We start from the raw sequence: 19465 nt of genomic DNA, 5'->3' as shown, positions 1-19465 counted from the left end.
TCTACAAACACTAACAAAGACACAAATAATTAATGTCACACAAAGAGCAGATCGTTTTTTTTATCACTTTGTAGCAATTTCCACAAGTACTGCATGTGCTACATTTTCACAACTCTTAGCACAAATATCAAAACAGATCCCCAGAATGCTTTTTAAAATGTGTTTTTTATTTCACCTTTATTTAACCAGATAGGCCAGTTGAGAACAAGTTCTCATTGATAACTGCGACCTGGCCAAGATAATGCAAAGCAGTGCGACACAAACAACATCACAGTTGAGTTACACATGGAATAAACAAACGTACAGTCAATAACACAATAGAAAAAAATCTGTATACAGTGTGTGCAAAGGCGTGAGTAGGTAAGGCAATAAATAGGCTGTAGTGGTAATTACAATTTAGCAATTAAACACTGATAGATGTGGCAGAAGATGAATGTGCAAGTAGAGATATTGGGGTGCAAAGGAGCAAAAAATAAATAACAATATGGGGATGTGGTAGTTGGATGGGTTATTTACAGATGGGCTATGTACAGGTGCAATGATCTGTGAGCTGCTCTGACAGCTGATGCTTAAAGTTAGTGAGGGAGATATGAGTCTCCAGCTTCAGTGATTTTTGCAATTCGTTCCAGTCATTGGCAGCAGAGAACTGGAAGGAAAGGCGGCCAAAGGAAGAATTGGCTTCGGGGGTGACCAGTGAAATACACCTGCTGGAGCACGTGCTACTGGTGGGTCCTGCTATGGTGACCACTGAGCTGAGATAAGGCAGGGCTTTACCTAGCAAAGACTTATAGATGACCTGGAGCCAGTGGGTTTGGCGACGAATATGAAGCGAGAGCCAGCCAACGAGAGCATACAAGTCACAGTGGTGGATAGTATATGGGGCTTTGGTGACAAAACTGATGGCACTGTGATAGACTGCATACAATTTGCTGATAAGAGTAAATGACATCGCCGAAGTCAAGGATCAGTAGGATAGTCCGTTTTACGAGGGTATGTTTGGAAGCATGAGTGAAGGATGCTTTGTTTCAAAATAGGAAGGATTTAATTTTGGATTGGAGATGCTTAATGTGAGAATTTACAGTCTATCCAGACACCTAGGTATTTGTAGTTGTCCACATATTCTAAGTCAGAACCGTCCAGAGTAGTGATGCTGGATGGGCGGGCAGGTGTGGGCAGCGATAGGTTGAAGAGCATGCAAAGCGGTGTGGTGACAGTGTTTCCTAGCCTCAGTTCAGTGGCCAGCTGGGAGGAGGTGCTCTTATTCTTAGTTTCACAACTCTAAGCACAAATATCAAAACAGATCATCAGAATGTTTCACAACTCTAATCACAAATATCAAAACAGATAATCGAAGCACATTTTCAGTTGACTGATTACAACAAACTAATTCACAAAGTCACTTGTTCACTGTACCAAATGACTCCTCACAGGGCACATACATCAGTTCAACGTCTTGTTCACTGTACCAAATGACTCCTCACAGGGCACATACATCAGTTCAACGTCTTGTTCACTGTACCAAATGACTCCTCACAGGGCACATACGTCAGTTCAACGTCTTGTTCACTGTACCAAATGACTCCTCACAGGGCACATACATCAGTTCAACGTCTTGTTCACTGTACCAAATGACTCCTCACAGGGCACATACGTCGGTTCAACGTCTTGTTCACTGTACCAAATTACTCCTCACAGGGCACATACGTCAGTTCAACGTCTTGTTCACTGTACCAAATGACTCCTCACAGGGCACCACATACGACAGTTCAACGTCTTGTTCACTGTACCAAATGACTCCTCACAGGGCACCACATACGTCGGTTCAACGTCTTGTTCACTGTACCAAATGACTCCTCACAGGGCACCACATACGTCGGTTCAACGTCTTGTTCACTGTACCAAATGACTCCTCACAGGGCACCACATACGACGGTTCAACGTCTTGTTCACTGTACCAAATGACTCCTCACAGGGCACATACGACAGTTCAACGTCTTGTTCACTGTACCAAATGACTCCTCACAGGGCACCACATACGACAGTTCAACGTCTTGTTCACTGTACCAAATGACTCCTCACAGGGCACATACATCAGTTCAACGTCTTGTTCACTGTACCAAATGACTCCTCACAGGACACCACATACGACAGTTCAACGTCTTGTTCACTGTACCAAATGACTCCTCACAGGGCACCACATACGACAGTTCAACGTCTTGTTCACTGTACCAAATGACTCCTCACAGGACACCACATACGACAGTTCAACGTCTTGTTCACTGTACCAAATGACTCCTCACAGGGCACCACATACGACAGTTCAACGTCTTGTTCACTGTACCAAATGACTCCTCACAGGGCACATACGACAGTTCAACGTCTTGTTCACTGTACCAAATGACTCCTCACAGGACACCACATACGACAGTTCAACGTCTTGTTCACTGTACCAAATGACTCCTCACAGGGCACATACATCAGTTCAACGTCTTGTTCACTGTACCAAATGACTCCTCACAGGGCACCACATACGTCAGTTCAACGTCTTGTTCACTGTACCAAATGACTCCTCACAGGGCACATACATCAGTTCAACGTCTTGTTCACTGTACCAAATGACTCCTCACAGGGCACCACATACGTCAGTTCAACGTCTTGTTCACTGTACCAAATGACTCCTCACAGGGCACATACATCAGTTCAACGTCTTGTTCACTGTACCAAATGACTCCTCACAGGGCACCACATACGACAGTTCAACGTCTTGTTCACTGTACCAAATGACTCCTCACAGGCACACATACGACAGTTCAACGTCTTGTTCACTGTACCAAATGACTCCTCACAGGGCACCACATACGACAGTTCAACGTCTTGTTCACTGTACCAAATGACTCCTCACAGGGCACCACATACGACAGTTCAACGTCTTGTTCACTGTACCAAATGACTCCTCACAGGGCACCACATACGACAGTTCAACGTCTTGTTCACTGTACCAAATGACTCCTCACAGGGCACCACATACGACAGTTCAACGTCTTGTTCACTGTACCAAATGACTCCTCACAGGGCACCACATACGACAGTTCAACGTCTTGTTTCGCTTTTACATTTGGTTGAGTCGTCAACTAATGTGAATTCGATGGGAAACCAATCAAAACAAAATCACCATGTCATTGGATTTAGACGGGGGGTGAAGTGACGTGGAAACAACGTTGATTCAACCACGTTTTTGCCCAGTGGTTCTTTCCATTTGGGTACATAGTCAATCTGAGCAACTGCTTTTCAAATAGCAATATTCCCTTTACATTTCATATGATTTTGTTGTCATTTGTTAACAATAAAATGAACTATCACTTAATCTAACTGCTCAAAATGGATCATTTCTAAACCAAAATGATATAGTCCCTAGTTAACGGATATAGATAACTGCTGAACATGTATATCTTTTTGCCTCATAAATGTATCAATTTGAGTCAATTTATCTTGGAAGGTAAAAGCAAATCATACAGTTTAAGTCAGAAGTTTACATACACTTAGGTAGAAGTCATTAAAACTTGTTTTTCAACTACTCCACACATTTCTTGTTAACAAACTATAGTTTTGGCAAGTCAGTTAGGACATCTCCTTTGTGCATGACACAAGTCATTCGTCCAACAATTGTTTACAGACCGATTATTTCACTGATAATTCAAATGTTTTTGGCTAAGGTGTATGTAAACTTCCAACTTCAACTGTATATAGATGTGGCTGTAATACTACAACATTGTCTAGCAGCCAGAATGCTTCAATAGCACAAAGTGGAAAGAGTCACTCTATGTGCTACCATTTGGAACTATAGTGTAGTGTAGAATGCACTGATGAAATATATGGGTTGTATATAACAATATACACAAAACATTAGGAACACCTTCCTAATATTGAGTTGTACCACTTTTGCCCTCAGAACTGCCTCAATTCTTTGGGGAATGGCCTCTGCAAGGTGTTGAAAGCTTTCCACAGGGATGCTGGCCCATGTTGACTACAATGCGTTCCACAGTTGTGTCAAGTTGGCTGGATGTCCTTTGGGTGGTGGACCATTCTTGATACACACGGAAAACTGATGAGCTTCAAAAACCCAGCAGCGCTGCAGTTGTTGATACACTCAAACCGGAGAGCCTTGCACCTACTAGCATACCCGTTCAAAGCCCTTAAATCTTTTGTCTTTCCCATGTCGTCTGAGATCCCCAAAGACTGGAAAGTTGCCGTGGTCATCCCCCTCTTCAAAGGGGGAGACACTCTAGACCCAAACTGCCACAGACCTATATCTACCCCTGCCTTTCTAAGGTCCTCGAAAGCCAAGTTAAACAGATCACCGACCATTTCGAATCCCACCTTACCTTCTTCACTATGCAATCTGGTTTCCGAGCTGGTCATGGGTGCACCTCAGCCACTCTCAAGGTCTTAAACGATATCATAACCGGCATCGATAAGAGACAATACTGTGCAGCTATATTCATCAACCTGGCCAAGGCTTTCAACTCTGTCGATCACCACAGTCTTATAGGCAGACTCAACAGCCTTGGTTTCTAAAATGACTGCCTCGCCTGGTTCACCAACTACTTCTCAGACAGAGTGCAGTGTATCAAATCGGAGGGCCTGTTGTCCGGATCTCTGGCAGTCTCTATGGGGGTGCCACAGGGTTCAATTCTCGGGCCGACTCTTTTCTCTGTATACATCAATGATGTCGCTCTTGCTGCTGGTGATTCTCTGATACATCTTTGCAGATGATACCATTCTGTATACAGTGGAGCAAAAAAGTATTTAGTTGGCCACCAATTGTGCAAGTTCTCCCACTTAAAAAGATGAGAGAGGCCAGAAATCCAGAAAATCACATTACAAAATAGCCTCCAACACTCTACTCAGCAAATTGTATGCAGTCTATCACAGTGCCATCCGTTTTGTCACCAAAGCCCCATATACTTCCCACCACTGCGACCTGTATGTTCTCGTTGGCTGGCCCTCGCTTCATATTCGTCGGCAAACCCATTGGCTCCAGGTCATCTATAAGTATTTGCTAGGTAAAGCCCTGCCTTATCTCAGCTCACTGGTCACCATAGCAGCAGCAACCAGCAGCAGCAGCTCCAGCAAACATATTTCACTGGTCACCCCCGAAGCCAATTCCTCCTTCGGCCGCCTTTCCTTCCAGTTCTCTGCTGCCAATGACTGGAAAGAACTGCAAAAATCACTGAAGCTGGAGACTCTTATCTCCATCACTAGCTTTAAGCATCAGCTTTCAAAGCAGCTCACAGATCACTCCGCCTGTACACAGCCCATCCAACTACCTCATCCTCAAACTGTTATTTATTTATTTTTTATCTTGCTCCTTTGCACCCCAGTATCTCTACTTGCACACTCATCTTCTGCACATCTATCACGTCAGTCTTTAATTGCTATATTGTAATTATTTTGCCACTATGGCCTATTTATTTCCTTACCTCCCTTATCCTACCTCATTTGCACATACTGTATATATACTTTTTTTCTATTGTATTATTGACTGTATGTTTGTTTATTCCATGTGTAACTCTGTGTTGTTGTTTGTGTCGCACTGCTTTGCTTTATCTTGGCCAGGTTGTAGTTGTAAATGAGAACTTGTTCTCAACTAGCCTACCTGGTTAAATAAAGGTGAAATATAAATTGAAATCAAATCAAATTCACCCTCTGAATGGCACACATACACAATCCATCTACACTGATGGAAGTGGATTTAAAAGGTGACATCAATAAGGGATCACAGCTTTCACCTGGATTCACCTGGTCAGTCTGTGTCATGGAAAGAGCAGGTGTTCCTAATGATTTGTACACTCCGTGTATCCCACTTACTGTCTGAATGTCATTGATGCATTGTAAGCTGATGAATTTCAAGCAGAGAGAGAGACAGGTGATACTGTATCAGTTGACAAGTCACGTAAGAAAAGGCACAGTGTTGCATGGGGCAGACAAATTGCATATCAAGTTAAAGTCAAAAACGGCATGGAATATTAAACAGACTATTTACTATTCTTTCTATTCAGCACGTAAAATGTCTAGTATTTTTTGCTATTGAATAAATGGTAGTTAAAATGACTAAAGGGCCTATCTTGTGTATTGGGGACTAAACGGTAATGGTATTTCATGGAAAACGTTGATTGTGCATGAATGACTCAGGGGTGGAAGATGTATGAAGCCCCAATGAATGCATAAACAAATGTTCTGAACATTAGGTGGGGGGGGGCATTACAAGTGTTATCAGTTTAGAGTTTTGCACTTAATGTTTAGAAATGATATCATTTGCGTCAGTCATCGAAAGAAAACTACAAGATGCCAGAGCAAATGACATGTCTGATACTACATACACCAATGGCCATAGGAAATAACAAGGATAACGTAGTGTTTTATAATGTGAACCCTCTCTGGCATGTCCTTAACTGTGTCCAGAAAGCAGAATCTCTTCACTATTCAGCAACATCTTGAAAACACCAATATAACGTAGCAGACATTTCAGGCTTTGTAGAAAAGTGGTGATTCTCCAAACAGGGATTATCTGGGGTTACAACAAAATATTTGTGTTGTATGAAATGCATTATGGGTTATATTCTCAACATGGCGGCTGCTATGATCCTTTACGTTCAACACTTCACTATCCAGAAGCACAGAAGAATTGACAGAAACCAGCTGTTTTCATTAATCAGGCGGCTCGTGTGATCTACATTTTCATGGCCACCCAATGGACATTGAAGAGAACAATATTGTGATCATTGTATTTTTTTTTGCCTGCGGCAAGGTTACATAGATTAGAAAACTGGCAAGGTTACATAGATCACAACACAGGTTAGATTGGTCTCAATCTGAAATGTATTAATCATCTCTGGAGTGGGGGTGGAAAGGTCGAAGGGTCTTTAACATAACTGAATTTTAACCGGAGGTGTCATTACAGTGCACATTACCAACACACACACACACACACACACACTTAGACAGAAATAAGTGGCTATAATTACCTCCCCAAAGGCAGTTCTAAAAGGTGAAGTAAGAATAGTGTATGTGAGCTGTGGGTTTTCTCTTTGTAGTCTACTGCATCATGTGGTCCCTCCAGTATGGACAGAGTAATAACCCACTCCACATGATATACCCACTATCCAACTAGCCACCACCCAGGATGGGAACAGCTGTGTGGATTTGGGGAAGGCTGACTGTACACTATATAATCCAGTAGTGTGAGTGGAGACTCCTGCTCACCACTGTTGATTTAGCTCTGTTGTCTCTCTGTGACTAGGGCATACCCACTACAACCAGTGATAATCTAATATGGCGTTCCTTTTCATTCTGACATGGTCTGACCCAAACGGACACATTGGATATAATCTAATTCTCTAATCATTCATTCCAAAAAATGTACAAATAATTCCAACATGAACATCCCCACATTCCGTTAGATATGAATAAAGCAAAAAATGTAACCCCCATAATGTTTACCCCAAAACACTACAGACAGGCTCAAAAGCATATCTTGTGTTTACCTGTGACCACCATTCCACCAACCAATCAGTGACTTGGCAGAGAGGAATGGGAGGAGATGGTGGAGGAGGAGGAAGAAGAGAGTGATGACTCACCCGGTCTCTTTTCGTTTCGACCTTTTCGACCCCCACATAGCCGTACTTTAGAGATAAGGACTAAGATCTGTTTCTGGCACAGAGACTTGTTGCTCTTAGGACAGGGCTTCCTTTTGTTGGCTACAGGTCGGTTTTGTCCGTCGTCCTTGACCGCCCGTTTCTGTCTGATGAGAGAGCTGGCGAGAGCTGCCATCTTCCCCCCCTCTCACCTTTGGGAGGGGGGTGTCTTCCTACCTAACAACCCCTCTCCTGGTGGGGCTGTCTCTGTCCTCAAGCAGCAGAAAGAGATGGGAAGGTCCAGGGAGAGCCCCAGAGGGGGGAGAGGGGTTCTACGCGGTGTTACAGATATGGGGGTAAGGTTCAGAGCCCCCTGAAAAAGGAAGGAGCTGGAGAAGGTGAAAGTTCAAGTGCAGTCAAACATCCAATGTTAACCCTCCAGTGTGATGATAAATAAATACACCAACACTAAAAAAACACCCAAAACAAAGACCAGTAAGGTCACATCATCAGTCAAAATAAAGAAGGGTGATTGAGGTTAGAATGTCTGTTCGATAAAAAAAAACATGTAAAGACATCTCCATTTCTTACATTCTTAACCCCACCCATCTTGTCCCTCGCGACCAAATTACCAGACAACGAAGTTCAAAATATTGCAAAATCACTAGCCTATCCTATAAGTAAACAATCCCCCAAAAAGAGACAGAGCTCTTTTCTCGGTCATATAAAAATTACACTTCTTCCAGTGAAGAGTGAAATCATTTTGAAGCTCAAACAGCATAAAAATATACAGGCAGTCACCATGTAGTTTCTGGATGCCCAACTTTGCCTGCCGTGGAAAAGCGTCAGGAATAATGAGCGGAGAAACGGCGCGGTAATCCAGCAGACTTAGATCCAGTGGCAGCATACAGGCGGGACGGTGATGGACTCACAAGAATGAAGCCGGCAACGGAACAGAGGGATGGACAGAGAGAGATTTCTCTTCCGCCTCTTCTGGCATACTCTCTCTCCACACAGCCCTCACCTAACCCCCCCCCCTCCCTCCACCCAAAGCCAGCAAGTTAGTGTGAGAGTGTGTGCGTGTGTGCGTGTGTGTGTGTGTGTGTGTGTGTGTGTGTGTGTGTGTGTGTGTGTGTGTGTGTGTGTGTGTGTGTGTGTGTGTGTGCGTGCGTGCGTGCGTGCGTGCGTGCGTGCGTGCGTGTGTGTGTGTGTGTGTGTGTGTGTGTGTGTGTGAATTTCAGCAGCCACCATCAGTAGAGGTGACATTCATGAGAGAGAGAGAGAGAGAGAGAGAGAGAGAGAGAGAGAGAGAGAGAGAGAGAGAGAGAGAGAGAGAGAGAGAGAGAGAGAGAGAGAGAGAGAGAGAGAGAGAGAGAGAGAGAGAGAGAGAGAGAGAGAGAGAGAGAGAGAGAGAGAGAAGGAGAGAGAGGGGGAGAGAGAGATAGTGGAAAAGAGAGAGAGGGAGGGAGAAAGCAGCTGTGATGGGAGAGAATGAGATCGACTGGGAATGAGAAGAAGAAGAGAGAAAGAGAGAAGCAGAGAGAGGCTGAGGAGAGAGAAACCATGCAGCCACCTCTCTCCTCAGAGTTAACGCTCTTAGAAGAGATACAATTTCTCTGTCGCGCTGCCTCCCCATCCATCTGACTGTCCGTCAGAGGTGGAGAGCGAGAAATAGAGAGAATGTGTGTGTGTGCGTGCGCGCGCGCGCGTGTGTGGAAGAGAACAAGTGCTTAAGGTGCATGCATAAACACGCAACACTTTTGGGTACATCTCTGCATACGGTATGTGTTTCTGTTTGGTGTGTATGCTCTCTGTCATTCACCATCTTCGTTACACTAGTATGTCATGCTGACTCTCTCTGGAGACTCTGCTGCATGTCTCCCTCCCTTTTCCCTCCTCTATTTCCTTCTCTCTCCTCAAACTCCTCATATGAAATGGAGGGTAGAAAAAGCAGGTTTGCTTGCAGAGACGGTCATTGAGTGTCTGTCAAGGAAGGCTGCTGGCTTACGCTAACCGTGACAGATACACGACCAGGGACAGATTGAGTTAGACAGCCTCCCCCCTTCCCTCCCGCCACAACACCCACCACAGAACACCACCGGCCCTGGCACTCCAAGCCCAGTCTATCGCATACACTCACCCAGTCTCATATGCACACACACACACACCACACACACATTGACACTCACACTCACACAGAGAAAAACATAGAGTGCATTTGGAAAGTATTCAGCCATTCTTGACATTTTCCACATTTTGTTAATGTTACAGCCTTACTCTAAAATTGGTTGAATTGTTCTTTTCCCAATCTACAGACAATACCCCTTAATAATAAAGCAAAAACAGGTTTTTAGAAATGCTTATAAAAAATGTATAAACTGAAATATCACATTTACATAAGTATTCAGACCCTTTACTCAGTACTTTGTTGAAGCACCTTTGGCAGCGATTACAGCCTAGAGTCTTCTTGAGTATGACGCTACAAGCTTGGCACACCTGTATTTAGGCAGTTTCTCCCATTCTTCTCTGCAGATCCTGTCAAGCTCTCTGGAGAGCGTTGCTGCACAGCTATTTTCAGGTCTCTCCAGAGATGTTCGATCAGGTTCAAGCCCGGGCTTTGGCTGGGCCACTCAAAGATATTCAGAAACTTGTCTAGGCTGTGTGCTTAGGGTCTTTGTCCTGTTGGAAGGTGAACCTTCGCCCCTGTCTGAGGTACTCAGCTCACTGGAGCAGGTTTTCATCAAGGATCTCTCTGTACTTTGCTCCGTTCATCTTTGCCCTGATCCAGACTAGTCTCCCAGTCCCTGCCACTGAAAAACATCCCCACAGCATGATGCTGCCACCACCATGCTTCACTGTAGGAATGGTGCCAAGTTTCCTCCAGATGTGATGCTTGGAATTCAGGCCAAAGAGTTCAATCTTGGTTTCATCAGACAAGATAATCTTGTTTCTCATGGTCTGTGAGTCCAACTCCAAGTGGGCTATCATGTGTCTTTTGCTGAGGAGTAGCATCCATCTGGCAACTCTACCATAAAGGCCTGATTGGTGGAGTGCTGCAGAGATGGTTGTCCTTCTGGAAGGTTCACCGATCTCCACAGATGTACTCTGGAGCTCTGTCACAGTAACCATCGGGTTCTTGGTCAAGGTCCTTCAACCCCAATTGCTCAGTTTGGCCGGGTGTCCCAGCTCTAGGAAGAGTCTTGGTGGTTCCAGAATTATGAAATCCATTGTGTTCTTGGGGACCTTCAATGCTGCAAACATTTTTTGGGACCCTTCCCCAGATCTGTGCCTCAACACAATCCTGTCTCGGAACTCTACAGATAATTCCTTCGACCTCATGGCTTGGTTTTTGCTCTGACCTGCACTGTCAACTATGGGACCTTATATAGACAGGTGTGTGCCTTTCCAAATCATGTCCTATCAATTTAATTTAGCACAGGTGGACTCCAATCAATTTGTAGAAACATCTCAAGGATGGTCAATGGAAACCGGATGCACCTGAGCTCAATTTCGAGTCTCAAAGCAAAGGGTTTAAATACTTTATTTAAAAAAAAAATGTTTTATACATTTGCAACAATTTCAAAAAAATGTTTTTCGCTTTGTCATTATAGGGTATTGTGTGTAGATTGATAAGACAAATGATTTAATACATTTTAGAATAAGGCTGTAGCGTAAGAAAATGTGGAAAAGGGGAAGGGGTCTGAATACTTTCCAAATGCACTCTATGCTCAGTTCCTGGGTAAACCCTTCCTGGAGAAATTGCTTGGTTGGTCATTAACATTGAACATATAAATGCAGTATTACAGTTAAGAGGCTCATGACGGGCCGGCTCTCACCTGTCATGTTACCCTATTTGTCATCGTTGTTGGTTAGCAAAACTGTTATTGAGCATAAAATCAGCCACAGTAATTAAATCGCCCCGTCCCTCACACCCCAATAAAGCCTATCAATCACTTCCATCTTATTTGGCACGGCACCTCTTTTACAAGGCAATCACCATGGAAACCAGCAGTGGAAGCAAGTTGAAAATGCAAGGTCGATTCACATTACGCCTCCTCGATTGGGAGCAAGGTCAACACTGATTGACAGGTGACAGTAGACGTCCGGTCTCCACAGGGAGGAGGAGGGAGACGGAGGAGGAGGGCGGAGGGAGCGGGGGTGGCGTGGGTTAATACAGTTAACATTGACAAGGAAACGGGAAATATGTTTTCCTTCCATCCGATCCTCCCTCTGTCTGTCTGTTTGCATGCACCACAATATACAGAGCACACACAGACAGACACACGGACAGATGGACACACGGACAGACACACAGACAGATGGACACACAGGCAGACACACGGACAGACACGCGGACAGGTGGACACACAGACACACGGACAGATGGACACACAGGCAGACACATGGACAGACACGCGGACAGATGGACACACAGACACACGGACAGATGGACACACAGACAGACACACGGACAGATGGACACACAGGCAGAACTCATGCCATAAGATGAGCAGAGTGGAGAGAGACCAGAGTCAATCTCCTAATGGAGAAGACATTATGCACATTGCCAAGACTTTTACAACTCCTTCATCTCTCTATATCAGAAGTCTAGTAATAGTGAGTGTTTAGGTGATGTAAGGTTGGGGTCAAGGTTAGCAAATGTTGAGAGCTTTCATTCATTTCTGATTAACATTATGAATGTGATTTAAACAAATATGCAATATTTGATCTCATTTTGTCTGTCATAGTTGAAGTGTACCTATGATGAAAATTACAGGCCTCTCTCATCTTTTTAAGTGGGAGAACTTGCACAATTGGTGACTGACTAAATACTATTTCTGCCCCACTGTATTGTGTATATCATTTTTTGTGGTGTGCTTTTCATATAAGCCCTTGGGCTTCCAACCAAACCTGCACACCCGTTTTGTTACTTTTTATTCATTTTCATCTCTATTGTTTATCAATTGTTTCCTTTGGTGCAAATAAATTAAACGGGAATGAAACTAAACTAAAAGCGTTGAATAATTTGAATAAAGAAGGCAATAAAATGTCTTCAGGGCCAGTAAGCAGATATCAATGACGTCAATTACTGGAGGCGGCACAACCATCCAGTATTAGTCAGTGGTTGACCAAACTGTGTGAACTCATCACCGCTGCGGCCACAGCTGACACTCCAAGGCATTCTGATGACGGCTCTGAGCTAGTCATGCTCGTCAAAACGTTACCATGTGATGATCCATTTGGCTGTTTCTGCATAGCTCACGACTGTAATAGCCCCACTTAGCTAATGCATCAGTGCTATTTGGGAGCTAACGGTGGCGGCTGGTTGATGGTCTGATGTACTGTAAATAACCAGCATGGTAGATTACAGCACCATGGACAACGATAACATGGCAGTGATACCATGGACAGATCCTGAGCTCTGACATTCAGCACGGCTGAGTTGTGGACAGCGGCCGTTTCACGGACAATTGGTATGTCTTTGAAAGGTTATACCTACTAGTCTATTGATCATCACCAAAAGGTTCTCAGCTCTGTCCAGGAGATGGTTTGCAGAGTGTCCATCCTGTTTGTCCCTCTTTAGCCACCGTAGCAGCAACATAGCCAGAAACACTTCCTCAGAATAGTCTGAATGAATCTAAGATAAATCCAAAAATCGTTTTTGCTGAGGAGGTCTTATAGTAATGCAATTTTACATCCAGCTAAGATGTTTGGTGCAGTATTTCACAAGTGGAAAAATGTCTCCAGTCTCTCGTTTAATGACAACAGACACTTCATGTTCCCATTCCTAGTACTGTCGACCAATCACCGTCAAATGGGCTCAGAGTTCGGGTACCAAACTGCTACTTGCCTTGCCTCAAGAAATAAATGCGTGTGCAGGAACAGCCCCCCAAAAATGTGCTGAAGACCAAAACAAACAAAAACGTCACAAAGGTGGGACAGTCTGTGTCGGACAGAGGATGACACTCAAGAAGAGGGTTCTGTTCTAAACACACCAGGTAGACAAGAGCACAGGAAACAGCACACAGTGCCAGACAGGGAACAACACACAGTGCCAGACAGGGAACAACACACAGTGCCAGACTGGGAACAACACACAGTGCCAGACAGGAAACAGCACACAGTGCCAGACAGGGAACAACACACAGTGCCAGACAGGGAACAACACACAGTGCCAGACAGGGAACAACACACAGTGCCAGACTGGGAACAACACACAGTGCCAGACAGGAAACAACACACAGTGCCAGACAGGGAACAACACACAGTGCCAGACTGGGAACAACACACAGTGCCAGACAGGAAACAGCACACAGTGCCAGACAGGGAACAACACACAGTGCCAGACAGGGAACAACACACAGTGCCAGACTGGGAACAACACACAGTGCCAGACAGGGAACAACACACAGTGCCAGACTGGGAACAATCCTGGAAAGCCTTACAAAATACTTTTAAACTATGAGTTGCACAACACAGTGCCAGACAGGAAACAGCACACAGTGCCAGACAGGGAACAACACACAGTGCCAGACAGGGAACAACACACAGTGCCAGACTGGGAACAACACACAGTGCCAGACAGGGAACAACACACAGTGCCAGACTGGGAACAACACACAGTGCCAGACTGGGAACAACACACCGTGCCAGACTGGGAACAACACATAGTGCCAGACTGGGAACAACACACAGTGCCAGACAGGGAACAACACGCAGTGCCAGACTGGGAACAACACACAGTGCCAGACAGGGAACAACACGCAGTGCCAGACAGGGAACAACACGCAGTGCCAGACAGGGAACAACACACAGTGCCAGACAGGGAACAACACACAGTGCCAGACAGGGAACAACACACAGTGCCAGACAGGGAACAACACACAGTGCCAGACAGGGAACAACACACAGTGCCAGACAGGGAACAACACGCAGTGCCAGACAGGGAACAACACGCAGTGCCAGACAGGGAACAACACACAGTGCCAGACAGGGAACAACACACAGTGCCAGACTGGGAACAACACACAGTGCCAGACAGGGAACAACACACAGTGCCAGACAGGGAACAACACACAGTGCCAGACAGGGAACAACACACAGTGCCAGACAGGGAACAACACACAGTGCCAGACAGGGAACAACAGCAGGACAAAAACACAACAACTACAGATAAAGGGAACTCAGAGGTCTGGTCTCGTGGACCACTAACGTATCTACATAATAGCTGTACTTACAGTACACTCATCGTTACTTGTGCAACGTAATCATTAGGAGCAGTGTGTTGTTAGGAGACTTGTTTGGTGACGTGTGTAAAAGGGAGGAATGATTGCTCTTGGACGTGATGGAGTTAACAGCTTACGTTAGTCTCCTTTACTATGTTGTTTGACTGTGATTAAATATCACTGATAAACAATGGGGCTGTGAATACTCTATAAATAGCATCTCTGCGCTCCCGTTCTATCCAAAGCTATCTGCTTTTTGGGGAGGCACTAACCACCACTCCAAATGATGCTTTCATTTTTGTTTTTAATTAAAATATTTTAAGAGCCTTACATAAAAGCATTAGTGGTCGCAAGGCTTAGCGCAATACCCATTTATGTGAGATTATGGTAAGAGACATGATGTGGCCATGCAGAGAGAGACAGATAGACAGCACTGGTGAAAACAGAGAGTGATACTGACAAACTGAGAGCTAAATAACCTCACAGTGAGGACACTGTGTGGGGAAAAGTGGAGAGAAGAGGTTGGTGTGTGAGGAGAAGTGGATAGAAGAGGACGGTGTGTGAGGAGAAGTGGAGAGAAGAGGTTGGTGTGTGAGGAGAAGTGGATAGAAGAGGACGGTGTGTGAGGAGAAGTGGATAGAAGAGGACGGTGTGTGAGAAGAAGTGGATAGAAGAGGAAGGTGTGTGAGGAGAAGTGGAGAGAAGAGGTTGGTGTATGAGGAGAAGTGGAGAGAAGAGGACGGTGTGTGAGGAGAAGTGGATAGAAGAGGTTGGTGTGTGAGGAGAAGTGGAGAGAAGAGGTTGGTGTGTGGGCAGAAGTGGATAGAAGAGGTTGGTGTGTGAGGAGAAGTGGAGAGAAGAGGACGGTGTGTGAGGAGAAGTGGAGAGAAGAGGTTGGTGTGTGAGGAGAAGTGGATAGAAGAGGACGGTGTGTGAGGAGAAGTGAGAGAAGAGGTTGGTGTGTGAGGAGAAGTGGAGAGAAGAGGTTGGTGTGTGAGGAGAAGTGGATAGAAGAGGTTGGTGTGTGAGGAGAAGTGGAGAGAAGAGGACGGTGTGTGAGGAGAAGTGGAGAGAAGAGGACGGTGTGTGAGGAGAAGTGGAGAGAAGAGGTTGGTGTGTGAGGAGAAGTGGATAGAAGAGGTTGGTGTGTGAGGAGAAGTGGAGAGAAGAGGACGGGTGTGAGGAGAAGTGGAGTGAGGTTATGAGGAGAAGTGGATAGAAGAGGAGCTGTGTGAGGAGAAAGAGAAGAGGTTGGTGTGTGAGGAGAAGTGGAGAGAAGAGGTTGGTGTGTGAGGAGAAGTGGATAGAAGAGGTTGGTGTGTGAGGAGAAGTGGAGAGAAGAGGACGGTGTGTAAGGAGAAGTGGATAGAAGAGGAAGGTGTGAGGAGAAGTGGAGAGAAGAGGTTGGTGTGTGAGGAGAAGTGGAGAGAAGAGGACGGTGTGTGAGGAGAAGTGGATAGAAGAGGTTGGTGTGTGAGGAGAAGTGGAGAGAAGAGGTTGGTGTGTGGGCAGAAGTGGATAGAAGAGGTTGGTGTGTGAGGAGAAGTGGAGAGAAGAGGTTGGTGTGTGAGGAGAAGTGGATAGAAGAGGTTGGTGTGTGAGGAGAAGTGGAGAGAAGAGGTTGGTGTGTGAGGAGAAGTGGAGAGAAGAGGTTGGTGTGTGGGCAGAAGTGGATAGAAGAGGTTGGTGTGTGGGCAGAAGTGGATAGAAGAGGTTGGTGTGTGAGGAGAAGTGGATAGAAGAGGTTGGTGTGTGAGGAGAAGTGGATACAGGAAGAGGACGGTGTGTGAGGAGAAGTGGATAGAAGAGGACGGTGTGTGAGAAGAAGTGGAGAGAAGAGGACGGTGTGTGAGGAGAAGTGGAGAGAAGAGGTTGGTGTGTGAGGAGAAGTGGATAGAAGAGGTTGGTGTGTGAGGAGAAGTGGAGAGAAGAGGACGGTGTGTGAGGAGAAGTGGAGAGAAGAGGTTGGTGTGTGAGGAGAAGTGGATAGAAGAGGACGGTGTGAGGACTGTGGAGAGAAGAGGTTGGTGTGTGAGGAGAAGTGAAGAGAAGAGGTTGGTGTGTGAGGAGAAGTGGATAGAAGAGTGTGAGGAGAAGTGGAGAGAAGAGGACGGTGTGTGAGGAGAAGTGGAGAGAAGAGGACGGTGTGTGAGGAGAAGTGGAGAGAAGAGGTTGGTGTGTGAGGAGAAGTGGATAGAAGAGGACGGGTGTGAGGAGAAGTGGAGAGAAGAGGTTGGTGTGTGAGGAGAAGTGGAGAGAAGAGGTTGGTGTGTGAGGAGAAGTGGATAGAAGAGGTTGGTGTGTGAGGAGAAGTGGAGAGAAGAGGACGGTGTGTAAGGAGAAGTGGATAGAAGAGGAAGGTGTGTGAGGAGAAGTGGAGAGAAGAGGTTGGTGTGTGAGGAGAAGTGGAGAGAAGAGGACAGGTGTGTGAGGAGAAGTGGATAGAAGAGGTTGGTGTGTGAGGAGAAGTGGAGAGAAGAGGTTGGTGTGTGGGCAGAAGTGGATAGAAGAGGTTGGTGTGTGAGGAGAAGTGGAGAGAAGAGGTTGGTGTGTGAGGAGAAGTGGATAGAAGAGGTTGGTGTGTGAGGAGAAGTGGATAGAAGAGGTTGGTGTGTGAGGTGAAGTGGAGAGAAGAGGTTGGTGTGTGGGCAGAAGTGGATAGAAGAGGTTGGTGTGTGGGCAGAAGTGGATAGAAGAGGTTGGTGTGTGAGGAGAAGTGGATAGAAGAGGTTGGTGTGTGAGGAGAAGTGGATAGAAGAGGACGGTGTGTGAGGAGAAGTGGATAGAAGAGGACGGTGTGTGAGAAGAAGTGGAGAGAAGAGGTTGGTGTGTGAGGAGAAGTGGAGAGAAGAGGTTGGTGTGTGAGGAGAAGTGGATAGAAGAGGTTGGTGTGTGAGGAGAAGTGGAGAGAAGAGGACGGTGTGTGAGGAGAAGTGGAGAGAAGAGGTTGGTGTGTGAGGAGAAGTGGATAGAAGAGGACGGTGTGTGAGGAGAAGTGGAGAGAAGAGGTTGGTGTGTGAGGAGAAGTGGAGAGAAGAGGTTGGTGTGTGAGGAGAAGTGGATAGAAGAGGTTGGTGTGTGAGGAGAAGTGGAGAGAAGAGGACGGTGTGTGAGGAGAAGTGGATAGAAGAGGAAGGTGTGTGAGGAGAAGTGGAGAGAAGAGGTTGGTGTGTGAGGAGAAGTGGAGAGAAGAGGACGGTGTGTGAGGAGAAGTGGATAGAAGAGGTTGGTGTGTGAGGAGAAGTGGAGAGAAGAGGTTGGTGTGTGGGCAGAAGTGGATAGAAGAGGTTGGTGTGTGAGGAGAAGTGGAGAGAAGAGGACGGTGTGTGAGGAGAAGTGGAGAGAAGAGGTTGGTGTGTGAGGAGAAGTGGATAGAAGAGGACGGTGTGTGAGGAGAAGTGGAGAGAAGAGGTTGGTGTGTGAGGAGAAGTGGAGAGAAGAGGTTGGTGTGTGAGGAGAAGTGGATAGAAGAGGTTGGTGTGTGAGGAGAAGTGGAGAGAAGAGGACGGTGTGTGAGGAGAAGTGGAGAGAAGAGGACGGTGTGTGAGGAGAAGTGGAGAGAAGAGGTTGGTGTGTGAGGAGAAGTGGATAGAAGAGGTTGGTGTGTGAGGAGAAGTGGAGAGAAGAGGACGGTGTGTGAGGAGAAGTGGAGAGAAGAGGTTGGTGTGTGAGGAGAAGTGGATAGAAGAGGACGGTGTGTGAGGAGAAGTGGAGAGAAGAGGTTGGTGTGTGAGGAGAAGTGGAGAGAAGAGGTTGGTGTGTGAGGAGAAGTGGATAGAAGAGGTTGGTGTGTGAGGAGAAGTGGAGAGAAGAGGACGGTGTGTGAGGAGAAGTGGATAGAAGAGGAAGGTGTGTGAGGAGAAGTGGAGAGAAGAGGTTGGTGTGTGAGGAGAAGTGGAGAGAAGAGGACGGTGTGTGAGGAGAAGTGGATAGAAGAGGTTGGTGTGTGAGGAGAAGTCGAGAGAAGAGGTTGGTGTGTGGGCAGAAGTGGATAGAAGAGGTTGGTGTGTGAGGAGAAGTGGAGAGAAGAGGTTGGTGTGTGAGGAGAAGTGGATAGAAGAGGTTGGTGTGTGAGGTGAAGTGGAGAGAAGAGGTTGGTGTGTGGGCAGAAGTGGATAGAAGAGGTTGGTGTGTGGGCAGAAGTGGATAGAAGAGGTTGGTGTGTGAGGAGAAGTGGATAGAAGAGGTTGGTGTGTGAGGTGAAGTGGAGAGAAGAGGTTGGTGTGTGGGCAGAAGTGGATAGAAGAGGTTGGTGTGTGGGCAGAAGTGGATAGAAGAGGTTGGTGTGTGAGGTGAAGTGGAGAGAAGAGGTTGGTGTGTGGGCAGAAGTGGATAGAAGAGGTTGGTGTGTGAGGAGAAGTGGAGAGAAGAGGTTGGTGTGTGAGGTGAAGTGGAGAGAAGAGGACAGTGTGTGAGGAGAAGTGGAGAGAAGAGGACGGTGTGTGAGGAGAAGTGGAGAGAAGAGGTTGGTGTGTGAGGAGAAGTGGAGAGAGGAGGTTGGTGTGTGAGGAGAAGTGGAGAGAAGAGGACGGTGTGTGAGGAGAAGTGGAGAGAAGAGGACGGTGTGTGAGGAGAAGTGGAGAGAAGAGGACGGTGTGTGAGGAG

General features: G+C 46.1%; 1 protein-coding gene across 1 annotated transcript in view; it reads right to left on the bottom strand.

The window, feature by feature from the left end:
- LOC123994040 (fibroblast growth factor 11-like) overlaps positions 1–8575 on the bottom strand; it is a 61187-nt gene extending 52612 nt beyond the window's left edge. The window contains exon 1 of the mRNA XM_046296525.1: positions 7638–8575. Within this exon, the coding sequence (XP_046152481.1) occupies positions 7638–7830 (193 nt within the window). The 5' untranslated portion in view covers positions 7831–8575. The remainder of the gene's footprint in view (positions 1–7637) is intronic.
- Positions 8576–19465: the final 10890 nt, after the last annotated feature.

This window comes from Oncorhynchus gorbuscha, linkage group LG02, assembly GCF_021184085.1.
Source record: "Oncorhynchus gorbuscha isolate QuinsamMale2020 ecotype Even-year linkage group LG02, OgorEven_v1.0, whole genome shotgun sequence".
NCBI lineage: Eukaryota > Metazoa > Chordata > Actinopteri > Salmoniformes > Salmonidae > Oncorhynchus > Oncorhynchus gorbuscha.
The sequence above is the reverse complement of the archived record's forward strand: the minus strand, read 5'-3'. Positions and strand labels throughout refer to the sequence as shown.